Below are 17,107 nucleotides of genomic sequence, written 5' to 3'. Positions count from 1 at the left end.
TGGTTGCGAAGACAGCTAAGGCGAGAATCATTAAACACTTCATCTTCTATTTCGTTAGTACTTTTTGCTTAATTCTAGACTTCTTTTTGCTCTTCTCTATAAATCTTCTTGTTGTGTTTGAATTGTGGATGCCTTGACTATGGAACTCATCTTTATATATATTGTTACTGTGTCCAAACCTTTTTCCTCATATTTCCATGAAGTATTGTTTATTAGAACACTATACACATGCCACTGATAATCACTGGGTAGGAGTTGTATATAATTGTCAAATAACGGACGATATAAATTCGTTGTACACATAGTGAGCTGTATGAATAATTACAAGGAACGCAATCTCGCTGAATAAGGGAACGGTATACACATAATGATGGGGTATTAGAATCTATTAGACCTTACCGACTTGATAATTACACGTTGAACAGACTCACAAACGGCACGTTCTTATAAAGTTTGTTTAGTCGCTATTTACATGGAAGTTTAACGTACCCCATATACGTAGGTTGATTTGTTTAAAGTCGCCAACGTAATTCCAATTAGCATGACGATTTCATTCAATTGTTAAACAAATTTGAAACAATTACGTAATCTATGTTTAAGGCATTTTATTTGACATCAAAACTTTTGCAAAAGTGCAACATTTTGATGATACGTCGAACAAATATACAACTACCAGAAAGCTTCAGCTGCATCACACATTTGCTTGAAAACGACTGAGTATAAGGTGCAACAAGATAAGGTTCGGGGCCAGATGGTACACAGCATAAAAACTCTTTTCACTTGAACCATTTTAATGATGCACGAACGAGCACAATACGACCATAATAAAACCGTCAAAATTCTGTAGTTTGCCAATTTCAACCATCAATCTAGACATTTAGCTTTATACAACGTGCTCAAATATTTCACACAGCTTGTTTTGACAAATAAAAATACTTTTAGTTTATCAAGTAAAATTGAGCAATAATATTTAAATCAGGAAAATAAGCAAGGGTCAATATGAATTAAATAAAGGATGCAATTTCATGCGTTTACAATTTAATGAAATCGTCATGCTAATTGGAATTACGTTGGTGACGTTTAACAAATCAACCTACGTATATGTGGTACGTTAAACTTCCGTGTAAATAGCGACTAAACAAACTTTATACGAACGTACCGTTTGTGAGTCTGTTCAACGTGTAATTATCAAGTCGGTAACGTCTAATAGATTCTAATACTCCATCATTATGTGTATACCGTTCCCTCATTCAGCGAGATTGCGTTCCTTGTAATTATTCATACAGCTCACTATGTGTACAACGAATTTATATCGTGAGTTATTTGACAATTATATACAACTCCTACCCAGTGATTATTACTGCCATGTGTATGGTGTTCTAATAAACAATACTTCATGGAAATATGAGGAAAAAGGTTTGGACACAGTAACAGTATATATAAAGATGAGTTCCATAGTCAAGGCATCCACAATTCAAACACAACAAGAAGATATATAAAGAAGAGCAGAAAGACATCACGGAATTTAAAGAAGCAACAAGTACTAACGAAATAGAAGATGAAGTGTTTAATGATTCTCGCCTTAGCTGTCCTCGCAACCAATGCAATGGAAAACCATCGACAACTATCGGCGGTGTTTGAAGGCTCAGAACAAGCTTGCAGTAAGTTATACTGACTAAACAGTGAATAAGTTATGGTTTATGATATATGCAACATAGGTTCGTACGTGATCATTGACGTCATGAGGTTACTAGCGATAACACGGTATTCGTTTAACTGTACCCGAATGGCTAATAGGCACGATTACGTACACGATGAACTGTTAATTTTAACAACATGTATTTTTCAGGTGATACATGTGACGATGTTTCTGTATGGTGTGGCCACGACAGAATGAAAGCGTTTTGCAACCACACAAATTACGTCGGGATTATCGTACGTGAGAAATGTGCCTTATCATGCGGTACCTGTCGACTTTGTCCTAATGTTGAACCTAGATCATGCGGAGGTAATTATGGCATAAGCTTGAGTTGCATTTACTTTTATGTAGACTGTTTTGCATTCGAGATACAATCTATTTGCTGTGCTGATTTTAAATATAGCTGGTGACGTGTATGCGCTAACTGTTACTACTAATTTAACATAACGATCTTAGTAGTGACATTTAATCAAGATTTATTTGAATATAGAAGAAGTAGACACCTGTCAAGACACGAATAAATTCTGTGCAACGTATCTCGCCCCTGCCTACTGCAACAACCATCTGTTGTCATTCCTCGTGCAAAGAGTTTGCAAGAGGTCATGTGGAAAATGTCCGGTTAATAACTGCGCAAGGTCGTCCGTATCCAACCAAATACCATGCACTGAAGGTACGTGAATATTAAAAATAGAACTAAACAAATAAAAGCGTCCCGTAAACATATACACTTTAGTTTAATTCTAGAATTTTGTCATAAGAAACGATTGTTTTTGAAAAGTTTGTTTTAAAATAGTTTTTTTTTTTCAATAGATTGTGCAGACATGGACGCCGAGTGTCAATATTGGGCCGAAGTGATGAACTACTGCAGTCCAGCTTCTCTTTATAAAACATGGATGGAAACAAGGTGCAGAAAAAGTTGCAAGAAGTGCGTAAAATGTGGAGAAAGTGAACTTATCGCGCCACCTGAGGCGGTAGAGGGACTTTTGGTAGCACCAGCTCGACCTTCGACTGAATCAACTACTGAGTTGCCAACTACAAGTGAAATGCCAGACACAACCACTGAGCCCCCAACAACAGTTGAAGCAGAAACCGCTGCGATTGAGGTTTTTACTGAAGTTCCAAGAGGTGCAGGTAAGCAAAGAATTTTTGTCACTAAACACGTCCGATTTTTAAATTTAAAGGCACATCTTACTTCAACGGGAACAATCTATATACGTACAGTTACAAATAGTGTAAATAAACTAATTACACATACGTTGGGAGTAAAATGCAATGAATGCAACTTTACTGTTGTAGTTTGTAAAAAGGGCAAAAAATGACAAGCCTTCTGCACCTTTTTATGTCCAATACCTATATTTACAATATTTTTTCTTATACGTCTTTGATTTTCAACAGTCGGCTGTGACGTCCAATGTCGCAACGGATCATGCTCAGGGCAGGCAGAGAACTCGATTTGCGTCTGTGACAAGTCAGCTCCTGGAGTCTTATCACCAAGGTGCGGAGGTCAGTGCGAAGCCAATTGTGCAAGACCCGACGACTTCATCGGGCAGTGGGAAGTGTTTTGTACCGGAGAAATTGTGTGCACTTGCCACCCGACAGGCGATGTTGAAGCCGGGATACCAGGAGGAGCGTTGTGCAGATAATTCTTGCAAACTATGTATCATTTGCTCGATATTGTGCAACGAAATTTGTTACGTGATATAGTGTATTTATTAAAAGGATTCGTTTTTTTATTATACCGATGGCAGTTCGTTTTTAATAAAAGAATTTCAAATATACAATATGGTGTTCTATTAACATCGTGGGACACCTAAGCATATATTGCCTAATATTTCCAAAAATGTATAGTAGAGTGGGGGAATATGGACACCTTTAGCTCATAATATCAAAATATCTTGATCGTGTTTTAAACAGCATTTACCTATTATTTATTTGTAGTCCAAGATAAACAGTAGAACAGTGTTAATGATATAGAATACGGAAACTGTGGTGAGTGAATTTACGGTCATTTCCATTTGTATTGGCCACAATGAAGTAAAGACTATACGTGTTATATTCGATGTAGGTCTTATGCCTGCAGAAGTCGTACGTTCGAAAGTATATTCACCGTTATTAAGTACTCCCTGTTCCGCGTATAACTATTGGATTGTCCCCAAATCAATTCAATCAAATTATACCATCGATCTAACGGCCAGGGGTCAGTAACATGCCAAATTTCGACGGATCAAATTGTTAAATAATTCATGAAGCTTTCGACACCCGAATTACTCTTTATTTTATACATCGATTTGAAACTGTTTCAAAAATAAACGCAAAATGCGTACGTATAATACAAATTATTGGCGTATACATTAAATTTGTAAAGTGCTGTATATTTTAAACATAACAAAATCCAGGTTAAAAATATGTGGCAAACTGCCGCACTGTGATATGTCTATCTGTTGGCACAGTACATGACGTCATCAGGTTTATGACTGTTAAACTTTTTATCCTTGAATGCGATAAAATGGGTCGACCAAATCATCACGTCGAGTCTGCGTCGTACTTAATAATACTATAACAGCTGAGCGAATGTAATGACAGTGCTGGGCGTCAACACGCTTGTGCATTTGGCAGGTAGACAGGCAGTGCAGCTTTTTACAAAGCCTGGCTCACAGTAATGACTGTTACAGTGTAAGCGGCTTAGTACACTTGCATATGAATGTGTATGAGACCACCAGCATTGCGCATAAGCGGAAGTATATCACTGATGGTTATAAATTACACCGAGTAGATCAATGTATACGCGCGTCTAAAGTTTAAGTATAATAGCGTGAGGTCAATACTCGTCCAAGCAAAATGTTAGTCTCGTATTTGTAAACATCTCAGCGTAGAGCTAAGTGGTAGGCAATGATATTTTACTGAATATAGTTAGGATTTGGATGGTCTGTACAGTATACACTGTTGAACTGTTTATTCGGAATATTTGCTCTGCACAGGTAAAAGTGTCTCCTCGACTTTGCAGTCGCTTTGCTAACTAATTATAAGTTAATTATTGGCTAGTGTTGCTTCAAGAGCTACAGTGTTATCTCGAGTGTGACGAACTGTTAGTCTAATTAAAGGCACCCTGGTGTACAGTCTTTGCACCCGCTCGGGAATTGGCATAAACTTCTGAGATATATAGTAACTCGACCAACGTGTATTCACTTGGTAGTCTTATGGACTTGGTTGAAAGAAGCTTTGTTATGAAACGGAAAGATTGAAATAATTACAGCGACTTTAGATTTTGATAAGCAAGCTTAAATATATGATATACTAGATATGTAGTTACAAAATTGAATTGATCATTTGGAAACTTTAGGTATCTGAAAGCTGGACAGTCGGTTTAACAGTTATATCCGACCTTTGTGACAATACTTGAGAATGTATCTGTAGACGTTCAAAATGACGTATTAGTGTGGAGAAAGATAGGGCATCTTCGCACATAATATTCAAATATCCTGATCGTGTTTTAAACAAATAAACAACGGTCTATGGAAGTGGTAAGGATACGGTTTTATAATTCTTTAAAAGTGCTTTGTAAACTACCAAGTGGGACGAGGAAATAGAACGTAAAGGTGTCTTATCTTCCCCCACCCTATATAAACATACATCCATGACAATAATGTTTGTATACAAAATAACATAAACTACGTTGAGATTATTTTATTATAAAACGTTCAACAAAACCAATAAAACGAAACGAATTGATTTCATAATAGGATTGTTTTGTTTAAAACGAAACTCTACCATGAGATAGGTCGTGCTGTGGGCTTTTCAGTGAAATCGATCGGTCAATGTTACGTTCTATGTTTTGTTTTAGTTTCCTGGTCTTTTGAAAGCGGAAGTAATTATCGTTTAGGACGTATCTTCCTATGCGCAGATACGTCCTAAGATTAATTTCTTTGTTGCTATATACCGAACGTGCAATATTTCAATATAGGATGAAAAGAGTCACGGTATAAGTCCAGCCTTACTATAGTACGCGTTACGAAAAACACTTAGGCTAAGTTTTATTAGTTTTTAGTTTTGTTTCAGTTTTCAGTTACGTACTATGGGGAAGTATGGGATACCGATCGCGCCTAATTTCTATATTGCCTATTCGTATATTAACAGTTGAGAGACCTCCTTTGGAGTCGCAGGGCTACAGTTATACAATTCTGTAAATGTTTGTTTTGTTTAGAACCAAAGAGAGACGAGAAAATATAATGAAAATGTCCCATCTTACCTCACAAAATATGTTTCGTCTTTCAAAGCTGTAACGACTTGTCCCTCCCCATCACGTATACATAAGCCGTAAGGCCACAGAACGCGAGACATAGCAGGCGATTGTTTTCCTTATTTGGTCGTGAAATTGGAATATAGGAAGTGAAATAGACGTTGGTTATGTTACGTTTTTGGCAACACCTTGTCCTGATTCAGTTTCCCTTGAGAATAGACGTGATGTTAAGATTGTGAAGAACTGAGACATATTATTCGAAACTAATTTGTTTTTATCTGATAAACGTTGAACGTTAGTTTAAATAGAACGATTATTTACGTTTGTTTTCCGTTTCTAAAAATATTGCATACCGCTTCGTGGGATTATAGTTCTGTGGGGTAAGATGGGATATCGTTAGCACTTGAATTCAATATTTCCTATCGTGTTATGAACAATTACAAAGATTTTAATTTCATATTCGTTTGGATATAAACATATATAATTCAGCAAATGGTTTTTGTTTACTATCAAAACGGGAGAAAAAGGATAATATTAACTTAACTTACCTCATTCTTTATAATATGTATCTAATATTGACTACTAGTTTGCGCAGCGAAAATGTAACTAAAATTTAAGATCGAAACATGAATTCGTGCCGTGACAACTTTATTAAATTAATTTCAGCAGAAACAAATTTAGTATAGTGACTTTGTAGAAGGCGTTTTAATATTCCAGTTATTGCTAATGCTTATATTTTATTTGCAAGACAGATACCAAGAATAAAGCATTTCTATTTGTTGTAAGGTTGCCATCTATAACACAGAGTGCCACATTGCAAAACTATGGTTGTCTAATGTGATGTTGTAATAGTTCGACGCCTTATCTGTCTTTCCGATTATTGGCCGCACGCAAGAGTAGCAAGAAAGAACATGCACGACACAACAACAGTTGAGTGTAGGCTAAATACGTTACAAGCAAGCAGAACTAATTGCGATTATAGGAACAGTTCATGTTCAATTTTCCGCAGCACAGCTTGGTATGATGTTGTCATTGTATGTTCGTACGTTGATAAGCAGCGAAACTTATATATTTTCGCGTAAACATTGAGATCAAATACAGCTCGAAGCAAACGCTGCACACCCATTGTTTGAAGCATGCAACTTGTCAATGCAGAACTCGCACGTCAGTCCACGAAACTAGATAACCAAGAGAAAGATAGAAACAAAGAATTAAAGTAGAGGATGTTCCCGCCTTTGAAATACAGATGGTGTGAAATCCTACGAGTCTTATCTTCAGTTGACGAGACATCCTAAGGTGACTTGAACCGCTGACAGGATGATATGATGTTGCTATTTTAAGGAACAGATGTTGTAGTAGGCGTTTCCTATAGTGTGTTGGGTGTTTAATGTGTAAACATTTAGCATCCAAAGAAAAAAATACTTTTAAACAGGATTAGGTGTAAAATATATTCGTACTTGCAATAAGGATATGATTTTGCGTTATATTTATCAATGGAAGCAAAGTATGAGGACTATACTGTGGGTTCAAATCTAAACAGTATCTAGTAACAACATGCCTAAGACATTCAGATACAGAAAACTTTGTAGCTTGTAACCATCGAGAAGCTTGATTGTTGTAGTAATGTTCATCAGGCAGACAAAAAACTTGCATTAATCCGTATATAGTGAGGTGGGGGAAGATGGGACACTTTTCGTTCTTTTTTATCGTCCGATTTTGTAGTAAACAATAAACATTCAAAGAAGTATAGAATCATATCCTTACGACTTCCATTGACCATTTTTAATTGTTTAAAATACCATAAAGATATTTGGTTATTATGTACTAAATATGTCCCATCTTACCCCACAGTGCTATAAATAAACGTGCGAAGGCGTTGACTTGCATAACCAAGCTTCTATGCACATGTCGATGTGAACGTCACTCAGCTGTCGGTTGCAGAAACTTGTACAGTCTGTGTTCTCTTATAGACTATACATGCAGTATTGCAGTATTTGTTGTGAAAGCAGGATATAACAGCAACTTCCACACATTGTAACATACGGCCCACATTATAGAACAACAGGTGAAACCAAGAGGCTGAACTGGTTTCTATTGACACTAACGCCCTCTGGTTTCGCTTGGAATTCGTTTGTTCTTTGGTCTATTATAAAGCAGATAAAAGGAAGTAGCAACAGTAAGTTTATAGATGCGTTAAATGAGTGCAGCAGTTTGTATAGTGGTGTTTGTCAGTCATATTAATGAATATGGTCGAAATTATTTTGTAAAACTTACACAAATGATTGCAACATTTGATTGTTGGTCCACGTCACTTTAAAAGTTACTTTACACTACGTTACACAACTACGTGGTGTTACTGGGTGAGCTAGAGCAAATGTTTAAGATGTCTCGATCGAAGGTTGCGCGGGGTTTCTTTATTGCTTCACACATATTAGAGAATAGAAACCGCAGAGAGCGTCACATCTCACTTAACTTTCTTTATAAATTATTTAAACACATTACGTCATAAGAGTTTGTGGCCATTGATTTTGTTGAAAACTGAAATTTCCCTTTTGAAACTAAAGTGTAATGGACTGGGTAACTTTTGGCTACTATATGTAACACGAGCCTAATCCCTGTCAATTAATTTCCTGGACCGCTACGCATATAGTAGGGAAGCAGGCATGCACAGGGCGATGTTAAAACTGCCAGCAGTAATTAACACAGTTCAATTGGTGCTGATTATTTTCACAACGATTAAGAGTGCATTGTTTAACGCGCGACCACGCTGCCGCCTGAGTACGTGTGAGATTTGAAGAGGAAATTACGAAACTTCCTCTTTAGTCGAGAGGCGGCGGCGGGCAACAACAATAAGGACTTGGGTGGTTGCCATCGATTCACGTGGATCTAGTGATAGTGAATAAGTTGGTACATTAGGCAGTAGACAGTAAAAAGAAGGCGTATAGACAGAAAGAAAGTTATAAAGCGTAATATAATTAGTTAATGACACTATTAATTGGAACGCTAGAAATATACTCTTGGTGAATATGGAAATTGAAATTATAGCATCAGTAATTGACAAATCACGGTTTAGAGTATAAGCTTTTTTCTATAATGTGGGCAAACAAGTCATGTCCAGCGCGTTATGGTCACGCCTGTACATACACTACGCAGGTATATCATCTCATTTCCACGTATTTCGCAGGATACCAGTATGTGAAGTTACCGTTCCTTTTAATTTCAACTGATTAATTAAAAGTCATGGGACAGAAGAGCTCCAAGAAGGTCGACCTATACGTCACTGATGACGTCACACGTTGCCACCTACCAGATGATGACGTCACACGCTACGTTGGTCGCGCTAGGGAGTATACAGCAGTGGACGTAATTATAAAGAAACCCAAAGAGACCGGTAAGACACTTTTGCGTATAATGTAATAGAGTGAAATTTGGTTAAATTAAATTACGAATATCGGATTACAACTAATTTAATTAATGCTTGGATCAATTTTCCGCTGTAGGATGAAGTAATATATATATATAGTTTAATAGTAAAAGCTCTATTGATAAGAAACACTAAACACATGCATTTTATCTGATTTTAGGGAAACTCCTTTATGTTTGATGTTTATCTGAAATAACAATATATAGTAGGGTGGCAGGTGTTCCATCTTCCCCCACCCTACTATATATTGTGATGTCAGGGGAGAGAAACTAAAACGCACGTTTGTACACACTTAGAAAACGTTGGTAGCTTGGCGCATAGGCACAATGTGTTTATATGCATTATGCAGATGTTTCGCATTCCCTGATAATATGTTATCTTATAGATATAATCACCGTCTGTCACTGTGTTAAAATGTATTTTGCACACCCAAGATAAAACTGCCTGTTTGTATTCTCCATGTTTTTTTTAAGAAAGTATAACTACTGGTACTTTAAAACAACAGTCTTTAATGCGGTTTCTTTTTATTTATCACCTTTTTGTAGTTCCCGATAATTCCGAAGAGGGTAAGAAAAAATCCCCTGTTCGTCACCCTCCAAATTCTATCCTACGTTTATTGACTGGCGCCCACAGAAAAAGTTACCATCTTGCTTTCGTTGTTCCCAAAGTAAAAGGAAGCAAGCCTTCCCAGCTTGGAAGAAATTCACTGATCGTTGAGGTTGTGTTTAATTTTTTGAAATATTAGATGTTATTAATATGGATGTGACTTGTTGGACCAAACTTGTGTAGTAGATATACAGTAGGGTTTGGAAAGATAGGACACCTTTTCATTTTTTCTCTCGTCCCATTTTGCAGTAAATAAAGAACATTTAAATATATTTAAAACCGTTTCCTCATGGCTTCCATAGCCCGTTGTTAATTGTTTGAAACACGATCAGGATTTTTGGATATTATGTACTAAAAGTGTCCCGTCTTCCCCCACCCTACCCGCATATACCCACCGTTGCAATCACAGTAATACGCAACAGCATTTAATGCAGGCAAAACTTGAATGTTTTGACAACTATATCTGGGAAAAAAGTGTATGTAATACCAAACAGTGATGGATTTATTAAATATATTAGTAACTTAATTCTAGTGACCGTGACCTGTCTTGGAGTTAAATAAAACAGTTTATCTTGTAGTGTAATGTAGTGGCTCATTACTTTTTTTTAAACGTTTTACGTTTTAGGAAAACAAGCAGCTGGACGATGAAGAAGCAAGCGAAACTGGGCCTATGACACACACAGTGTTTCTATTACGTCCAAAAGTAAAGTAGGTTATATTACACCTTACATTATTACATACATGAATATGTTAACTAGTTCATTATTATTACTTCATTAAGCGCTGACGGCACAATTTATGCAAATGTCAAGCAATGCGGAAGTCGTTATTTCCACCCGGCACCAACGTAGTTGCATAAATAGCGGGCTGCCACTTTCTTCACTGTTTCGTGTCAATCTTGACACATTGTAGCCGTGACAACATCCTTCTCGCATGCCTGGTTTAAAATAACATGTCGTTTTAATTACTTGATTTCAATCAGCTTTCGCTAGCTGTTAGGACCTGTCCTATATGCACACAGTCCAGAAACATCCAGTGTTCAGTGAAAACTTTTTGGATAATCATGTGTCGTTTTGTCTAGATCAAGATTGAAAAAAGAGTTTTCTTTAAAGAAAATGGAAGCTCAGAAGACATTCCTAAACGTAATGTAAGTTTCACCATTTTTCAACGATTTTTGTTCAAAATCCTAATTAATAGAAGTTAAAAGCCTATGGAATTAAAGAATCATATCAAAACAGCAGGTGGCTACAATATACAAATTATAATTTTGTCAGGATGGACATTGAGCATCACTGGGTGTTCAGTATAAAAGAGTTTACTTATGACGTCACAAAGATAGCGAGTGGAGAATACGTCAGAAAGCTACAGGAAATGGTATTTATAACTTTTGTTCCTTCTCTTTAAAAATCGTCATTTCAAGCCATTTTAGATAGACACAGAAGCCTCTAAATGTGGAAGGCTACTCTCAGTCATGCGTGTCGACGATGACGTAACGACGAAGGAGAACGGCACTTCGGAAAACGGTGTTTCGGACAAGTCGGAAAATCTGACTCTACGTATGATATATTTGCATGAGACTGGGTCGGACAGCAACCAGAAATACAACTACAAGGTTGAGTGCGTACACATCAAATGTACAGGTAAAATGTGGTAATATTTGAACATTTAATTTGTTAGCAGTTTAATAGTCATAATATTTTAAAAATATCCAGTCTCACAGTTTGAGAATTTTACTCAGGTCATATTTTATACAAAAGCGGACGAAATATTTAATGTTTTTACTTTGCTTTGCCCCCTAGTCAATACAGACCTCAAATGTGATGTAAACATATGGTTCATTATTTATTACAAACGCTGTAAAAAGTTATGCAACTGCAGTATATCATACGAGTTAGTTTGTCCGGCACAAATGAGTAAAATAGAACGAATAAACTGGTTGTCAATCAAACGGAACTATTTTAATTTATTGGTTTTGGTTTCCAGTTTTGGGCTAAGTTTAGACACGAAAGCGCGCAAGTCTTTTAACATTTGGGGGAAAAGATTTTGTGATGATATAAAATACATTGCCTAAAACTTGTGTCAAAACCATCGCGAAAAACTAATACTCCCAAAACGTGGTGGCATAGGGAATATTTTAAAGTAAAATTTCGCGAGAAATTCAAACTGTTGCAAGAATTATTGAAAAATATGAGTTGGTGACGTTATCAGTGAATATCAGTCATTCTTAAATGTAGACTTATTCTAATCTTGTGTATCAAACAAACAGAAAAGAAACTAAAACGAAAAAAGAAAGCCAAAGCCACTCAACCGAAACGGGACACAAATGTCACGTGGTCTGACGATTGGCTGTCATTAGTCAAAGAGGACACGAGGTTAACTGAGGTCATCAACGTGGGGGAGCTCTCTGCCACCACTGGTGGTGAGTAAATTGTTGGATGTAATGCTCATTTTATCAAATACATTTTGTGTTTGTATTTTTAATGCGTTATATGTAACGGTTGAGAACAATGGTCTATATATGGGAGTCTTGAGAACACAGTTTTATAATTCTTTAAATGTCTCTTGGCTTTGTTTACTACTAAATGGAATAAGAAAATAGAACGAAAGTGTCCCATTTTCCCTGCCCTACTATAATAATTGATTCTTTTTAACAATATAACTTATATAACTAAAACATTGTTTACCAGACGAACCGGTCAAAGAGAATAAAAAGAACAAGCTTCGTGAGTTTGACGTCATCACTCTCTGCTTTTACGAGAATAACATCACGAAGACCGATAATGGTGGCGATGACGTCACGAATGAAGAGAAACCCGTAAAGTACGACGGGATGGTTCGAATTGTGTGGGCGCCAATTGATGACGTAAGATATATGTAGCATGACGTCATGTCGTAAAAACGTGACGTCAACATCATCTGGTATCCAATTGGTTAATGAATGGTCGGTTTTAAGAACGTCCAGGAAAGTTTAGAAGCAGAGGCGGGAAAATACGGAGACGCTGGTTGGGAGCTTTGTACGGTGCTGGTGACCTCACATGTTCGGATGAAACAGAACGGCTCGGAATTCCGAAAATGCGCGATCTTTTTTCAACGACCAAAAGAGGAATTTGTCTCGGAAATAGAGAAGGGAAAATCAAAAGAAAACTTACTTATGGTAACTATAGACAGCAAGAAAAAAAAAACCCCTTTTTAAAAGTAAACGTTAACATAATGTTTAGGACGGCACAACTGAAATTGAAGAAGCGGGCGCCGTACAACCGGATCTACTCGAATCGTCACCACCGACGTCACCCAAAGAAAAGGTAAATGCCTATTATTGTTATAAATTTGATACCTGGTCTGCACAACGTCGTGTCTGCATATAGTTTAGAACTCTGCTTGTATAGATGCCTCCTACTCCTAGTTTAGATTAAGTGGCCATGTTAAGTGTAATCCAAAAACAGTGATTGGAATATCAATTAGATAACATGTTTGTTTGTCTGTTTGCATAGGGGGATACGACAAAAGTCGTGGGGTCCCCAACCAATAAGATTTAAATTAACCATTTGTCATTTAAAATGACACGATTATTGTAGTATTTGTGTTGGTTTTCAAAAATTATTACCAGTATCCCATTGTATAAAGACAATATTGCCTATTGAATCTAAATGTTATATTTCATAGGCCGAGAGGTTCGGTATTGCTATGCTGCCTGTCGTGGACATCGGACAGACCAAGCTAAGAGCGACAAAGCCTTCGCCTAAAGCTGAGAAGACTGAGAGACAACCGAACGCTTTGACCGCTGGGATTGCAGCTGTGCAGTTGAAAAAAGTTGACCGAGATGTTCTCAAAAAGTCTCCGGTTGTTCAAAGGAAAGAAGAGCCGGAAGTGGTTCAGGTGAAGCTTCGACGGGCGGAAGTGACGAACATTGAGAAAAAAGAAGAAGTGAATGAAGTCCCGTGGATGAAGACACTTGAGAAGAAAAGAGAAGCAGTCATGAGATCTGAGAGTCCGAGGAAGTCCGGAGGTCGACCGAAGTCCGGAGAAGCGGAAGGAGAGTTGGCGAAGAAGTTGGACGAAATGAAAGAGAAGAGAGCTGAACGATTAAAGAGGGTTTCTATTCATAAGGAAGAAGAAGCAAAGAGAAAGTCTCTGCAGGATCCAAAGAAACAAGGTAAGCTTATCCGTAGTAAACTGAAGTGTATTTTAATTTTAAAAATAAATTAAAAAATATGCTGCGTTTAAGAATCTGAAGAGAAAATCTTGGAAGTATCAGATGTTGATATTGCTGTGAATGTAAAAGATGCGACTGAAGAGAAACTTCCCGAACCCATCGTTGATATTCTGTCGCCACCTCCAAGTGATGAGATCATCTCTGCTTCAACTGACACAGTTGAGACATCTGCCACAAACAATGACGCCTTGCCACCTCCTCCTTCCGATGACGTCACCATAGAAGATCTGTCTTCTCGTCTCAGTGATGACGTCATTCCACCGTCACCACCGACAGATAAAGTCATTCTTTCGCCAACGCCGGGCGATGACGTTATTCCTCCGCCACCAACCAACGATGATGTCATTGCTCCGCCAAGCGATGACGTCATTCCCCCACCACCGCCAAGTGATGACGTCATTCTTCGGCCACCAACCAACGATGATGTCATAGCTTCGCCAAGCGATGACGTCATTCCTCCACCACCGCCAAGTGATGACGTCATTCCTCCGCCACCAACCAACGATGATGTCATTGCTTCGCCAAGCGATGACGTCATTCCTCTACCACCGCCGAGTGATGACGTTATTCATCCGCCAACACCGAGTGATGACGTGATTCTTCCACCCCCTCCGAGTGATGACGCCATTCCTTCGCCACCAACCAACGATGATGTCATTGCTCCGCCCAGCGATGACGTCATTCGTCCACCACCGCCGAGTGATGACGTTATTCATCCGCAAACGCCGAGCGGTGACGTCATTCCTCCCCCACCACCTAACGATAATGTCATTGGTCTGCTGAACGATGATGTCATTCTTCCGCCACCACCCAGCGATGATGTCATTCTTCCGCCACCACCCAGCGATGACGTTATTCTTCCTCCACTGCTTACCGATGATGTCGTTCCTCTTCCAGATGACGTCATTGTATCTACACCAAACGATGCCCTTCCACCACCTCCACAGGATGACGTAATCCAAACTGTCGGTGATGAAGCAGTTTCTCCAAATGATGAGATCCCAGCATCAACCGACAGCCAACTTCCCCTGCCCATAATAGATGACGCAATTATTCCCCAGAAAGATGACGCCACTACACACTCCACTGATGACGTATCAATTTCTTCACCCGCAAAGGTTTCCGAGGTAAATTCAATTCCAAAAGACCGAAGTGATATTTCGCCTCTTTCCATCCTGAACCTGCCGCCTCCACCCGCCGATGACAACGAGGAAGACAATAGCCCTCAACGCACATCACAATTAGATGATCCTGCGGCAATTGACAACAAGGTTACCTCTGCGGAAGCTCCGGATGAAGTCCAAAAACCGGATAGACCGCTCAGCTCATCTGACCCCCCAAGCGCGAGCATAGATGAAGTTCTCGCTTCATTTGACTTCGTTTACCAAGACGTAAGTAGCGGAAACCTCAGTACATTGTCCGCTAACGGGAGCACTCAAACTGCTGACATTTCAAATTCTCCCAAACAAGCGGATGTAAAGATAAATGAAGAAGAGGAAGTTAAAAAGGAGGTTGAAGTTGATGAACCACTCAAGAAAGCGATCTCAACTGAGGACATCTTGGATGAAATCACAAAAAGTTTGGATGAGGACTTAGCTTTATTATCCGGAACTGAAACAAATAACGAAAAACTATCAGAGAACAATCCTGACACTGGTTTAAGTATAAACAACAACAGCAATAATAACAACAATAACATTTTTCATTTACATAAATCTGAAACCTGTTCCCTTCAAACCGATGCCACTGTCAGTATGGACAATATTAATAAGACTTGGAATTAATAAGCATTGCAGTGCAATATTACAATTATTTTTGGATAGCCTTGGTGTTTAAACGTCAATGTTCTTGTATGATGGCCGGTTTTGTACAAAGTTATACATAATATATATATTTATATATATGCAAGGTTGGAATTTCGAAATGTTCTAATCGTATTATTACGAAAGCCGTTTTTGGTTACAAATGACTGACTTGTTTTCGGTCTATGCTTATTTAATTTGCGTTCCATAAAATAAGTGACTCCGTTTACTAAAATGTTAGCTTTGCCGCTTGGTTGTAAATTGTTGCATTTTTTTAATCAATGAACCTAAAAATTTAAACTCGTAAACTGTCATTTATTTATATGTTTGTGTATGCTTGTCGCTGGAAGCCTTCACATTTCTTCAAGTATATAGGTAAAACTCTGGCGCCGTGGCATAGTGATTAGGGCGCCTGCCTGTATTAAAACAGAGGTAATGAGTTCAGGGCTCGGCGCTGCCACCATTGTGGACGTATGTGTCCTTGGGCAAGACACTTTACAAAAATTGCTCTAACCCAGTGGTTACAAATAGGTTGTCCAGAATTATCAGCCATTAACACAACATAGATGAAAAAAATCCAAAAAGATAATCACCCACAAAGAAACACACACTTTAACTCGTGAGCTGGCACGAGTTGATAAACCCTGGCGTTTTCCGGCCACGCGAGGATAAAGTAAGTTAGATTCAAGGCAACGTAAAGGTAATGTTTATCAGTCAGGAGCATTGTAGGTCGTTCGCTTACTCTTTCCACATTAAAGGATTTAGGCCAACGGCCGTTAAATAGATTATACCAACTTATACTGTTTAATTGGTTGAATATATTACAGTTCGATCAGGGTCAGGTTTTAACGTGCTTGGATCTAAAAATGTCCAACCTATTTAGGTAAACGTGGCATTACTCTTGGTCATCAATTCATTGTTTTTATATTTGAAGAAATTAGTTTTAGAGTGGGGCACTTTAAACTAATGACACAAGACAGTAAAACACACCTGGTACCACGTCTTACAAAGTGTTCACGTGCATTGTCCGCGTGCAGACTGTCTGTAAAAAGGGACAACCGTATGGGGAAACCCCATGCTCGAAAAAAGTGGTGCAAGCGAAATGGTAAAACTTATCCCCTCCGGG

At 38.2% G+C, this 17,107-nt stretch overlaps 2 protein-coding genes across 5 annotated transcripts; both read left to right on the top strand.

The window, feature by feature from the left end:
• The first annotated feature begins 1,459 nt into the window (after positions 1 to 1,459).
• Positions 1,460 to 3,477, top strand: LOC100184100. 2 transcript variants are annotated; one of them, XM_026835102.1, is made up of 5 exons: positions 1,460 to 1,661; positions 1,850 to 2,008; positions 2,193 to 2,369; positions 2,510 to 2,830; positions 3,095 to 3,477. In XM_026835102.1, the coding sequence occupies exons 1-5, from the start codon at positions 1,559 to 1,561 to the stop codon at positions 3,340 to 3,342; spliced, it is 1,008 nt and encodes a 335-aa protein (XP_026690903.1). In that variant the 5' UTR covers positions 1,460 to 1,558; the 3' UTR covers positions 3,343 to 3,477. The 2 variants fall into 2 exon arrangements, with proteins under 2 accessions (XP_026690903.1, XP_018673157.1); XM_018817612.2 differs by having other exon boundaries at positions 1,463 to 1,661; positions 2,190 to 2,369.
• A 5,643-nt stretch (positions 3,478 to 9,120) lies between these two features.
• LOC100181721 (fibrous sheath CABYR-binding protein) lies at positions 9,121 to 16,295 on the top strand. Of its 3 annotated transcripts, none has more exons than XM_026833986.1 (13): positions 9,121 to 9,327; positions 9,906 to 10,078; positions 10,592 to 10,674; positions 11,048 to 11,113; positions 11,241 to 11,340; positions 11,396 to 11,606; positions 12,233 to 12,385; positions 12,654 to 12,829; positions 12,920 to 13,120; positions 13,185 to 13,268; positions 13,630 to 14,119; positions 14,192 to 14,939; positions 14,994 to 16,295. In XM_026833986.1, the coding sequence occupies exons 1-13, from the start codon at positions 9,177 to 9,179 to the stop codon at positions 15,961 to 15,963; spliced, it is 3,606 nt and encodes a 1,201-aa protein (XP_026689787.1). In that variant the 5' UTR covers positions 9,121 to 9,176; the 3' UTR covers positions 15,964 to 16,295. The 3 variants fall into 3 exon arrangements, with proteins under 3 accessions (XP_026689787.1, XP_026689786.1, XP_002123454.1); XM_026833985.1 differs by having other exon boundaries at positions 14,192 to 14,970; positions 15,001 to 16,295; XM_002123418.5 differs by having other exon boundaries at positions 14,192 to 16,295.
• Positions 16,296 to 17,107: the final 812 nt, after the last annotated feature.

Source organism: Ciona intestinalis, chromosome 1, assembly GCF_000224145.3.
Source record: "Ciona intestinalis chromosome 1, KH, whole genome shotgun sequence".
Taxonomy (NCBI): Eukaryota; Metazoa; Chordata; class Ascidiacea; order Phlebobranchia; family Cionidae; genus Ciona; species Ciona intestinalis.
The sequence above is the reverse complement of the archived record's forward strand: the minus strand, read 5'-3'. Positions and strand labels throughout refer to the sequence as shown.

Excerpts from the sequence above, each read along its gene's own strand:
- LOC100184100 (XM_018817612.2), top strand. The coding sequence starts at position 1,559 with ATGAAGTGTTTAATGATTCTCGCCTTAGCTGTCCTCGCAACCAATGCA. Across the intron at positions 1,662-1,849 it reads AGGCTCAGAACAAGCTTGCA|GTGATACATGTGACGATGTT; the intron begins GTAAGTTATACT and ends TGTATTTTTCAG. Across the intron at positions 2,370-2,509 it reads CCAAATACCATGCACTGAAG|ATTGTGCAGACATGGACGCC; the intron begins GTACGTGAATAT and ends TTTTTTCAATAG.
- LOC100181721 (XM_002123418.5), top strand. The coding sequence starts at position 9,177 with ATGGGACAGAAGAGCTCCAAGAAGGTCGACCTATACGTCACTGATGAC. Across the intron at positions 10,079-10,591 it reads GAAATTCACTGATCGTTGAG|GAAAACAAGCAGCTGGACGA; the intron begins GTTGTGTTTAAT and ends TTTACGTTTTAG. Across the intron at positions 12,386-12,653 it reads GCTCTCTGCCACCACTGGTG|ACGAACCGGTCAAAGAGAAT; the intron begins GTGAGTAAATTG and ends ATTGTTTACCAG.